Source organism: Schistosoma mansoni, chromosome 1 (assembly GCF_000237925.1).
Source record: "Schistosoma mansoni strain Puerto Rico chromosome 1, complete genome".
NCBI lineage: Eukaryota > Metazoa > Platyhelminthes > Trematoda > Strigeidida > Schistosomatidae > Schistosoma > Schistosoma mansoni.
Window position 1 is genome coordinate 43,696,035 of NC_031495.1, and position 1,716 is coordinate 43,697,750.

The following is a 1,716-nucleotide window of genomic DNA, read 5'->3' on the forward strand; positions in this document are numbered from 1 at the left end:
GGATAGTGGCTAGCAGTGGAATCCAGATCGCGCGTGTCGTCCTATTTGGGACTCGTTAGCTGGATCAATTGCAGTCCTAAACCTCCATGGGAAGATTCAAACAAACAATACTAAGTGAATTTAAACTTCACCCCATTGCACAAGCAAGTATCTATCAGGACTCAGCAGCTGAGTGGATAAGGCGATGGCGTTTGAAGCGAAAGGTACTGGGTTCGAGTCCCAGAGTGAATATCAATTCTGAGATGCAGATACATCCAGCTGACGAATCCCAAATAAGACGAAACGCGCGTCCTGGACTCCACTGCTGGCCACTATCTATCTTTGCATATAATTCATAAATATTCGTTAATTTGTATAGTTTACCTTCAATATCATCCACCTGTAATAACATTTAATATCACTTAATAAAATTTTTTTTAAATTCCATTGCCAAGGAGTTAATCATATAGGTTTGTGCTCCTCGTTGATGATTTGGGAAGTCAATTTCGAGAAAATCCTATGATATGAACATGACTGATATTTTAGCGGCTTTGTTAAATAATTATGTAATTAGATTTTTGAAATAGATGTGTTTATTGAAGTAAAAAGCATGCAAAACTTTATTACCATATAGATTATTTACTCCCATCTCCTCAATTACGCCTCACTATAGTAAGAACTATGTACATCCCTGACAGCGTAAAACTGTTATTCAGAGAGATTGTGATTTTATCAACTATTACTTTCGAATTAAGTACATTTTTGACTAGATGAAATTATTTCCCGAATGACAGCTAACCTGACAATAAAACTTCTTTCATTGAGATCATTAACCCATCGGTTCACTAAACCTCTAGACCACTGTACAGACATCCAACAGTGTTAATGTCTAACTTCAAACAATCATCAATATTGCGTGACCACCTTCCATTGTCTTCAGTGGGTACCTGCCTCACACCTGACAGGGTAGAACTCCACTAGTCACAGCCGTCCAGTGCTTTTAGGCTCTCAATATTAGTCTAACATCGATCGATTCATGATCTCTATTGAAACCCAACAATTTCCACAACCCTATCATGATGAAAACTTCTTTCGTTGTTAATTGAAAATCATTTGACACCAATTTCGTTCTTTGTTTTTCTTTGCTTTGCTGATAGATTGGCGTTTTAAATAATTTTCGAAAGTCTAGTATTTTGTGTTCATTTCATGATTAGTTTTCTAGAAAAATATAGACAGCTATTGAATTTAATGTAGTTTATTTTTATCTAAGTGTAAATATCACTTACATTACATTAATTGTATCTGAAATGTTGAATTTTGTATCTAATCCTCTTTATACAATTGATAGATCTTGTGGTTCTAAAAACTTTAATTACTTTCAGTGATTCACTAACATAAAATGAATCGAACTTATTTTTCCTTTTTTTTTGTTCAAATAAGTGAAACATTTATGATGTATGAAAAAACAAACAAACAGAATTTAACAAATGACACTTGAAATAACTGCGTTTTAACCAACAACCTAATTAACAATAACTATCGTTTATGAAAGTAGTGAACTTATGAGGAGATTAACAATAAATAAGTAACATCAGAGATTAATTTATGCAATTCCGTTTACTAATGAACAAAAGCAAAATACCTAAATGCTTATCTATAAGGAATTTAGTGAATATCGTTCGTACAGATTTTCAAATAATTCATTGAATTAAATATGTTACGTTTCCAACATGTGTA

General features: G+C 33.1%; 1 protein-coding gene across 1 annotated transcript; it reads left to right on the top strand.

The window, feature by feature from the left end:
* Positions 1–606: 606 nt before the first annotated feature.
* On the top strand, positions 607–753 carry Smp_196780 (putative hypothetical protein; the record flags this gene model as incomplete). The annotated part of the gene is made up of 1 exon (XM_018794524.1): positions 607–753. A coding segment is annotated over one exon (147 nt), but the record flags the coding sequence as incomplete, so codon positions are not given.
* Positions 754–1,716: the final 963 nt, after the last annotated feature.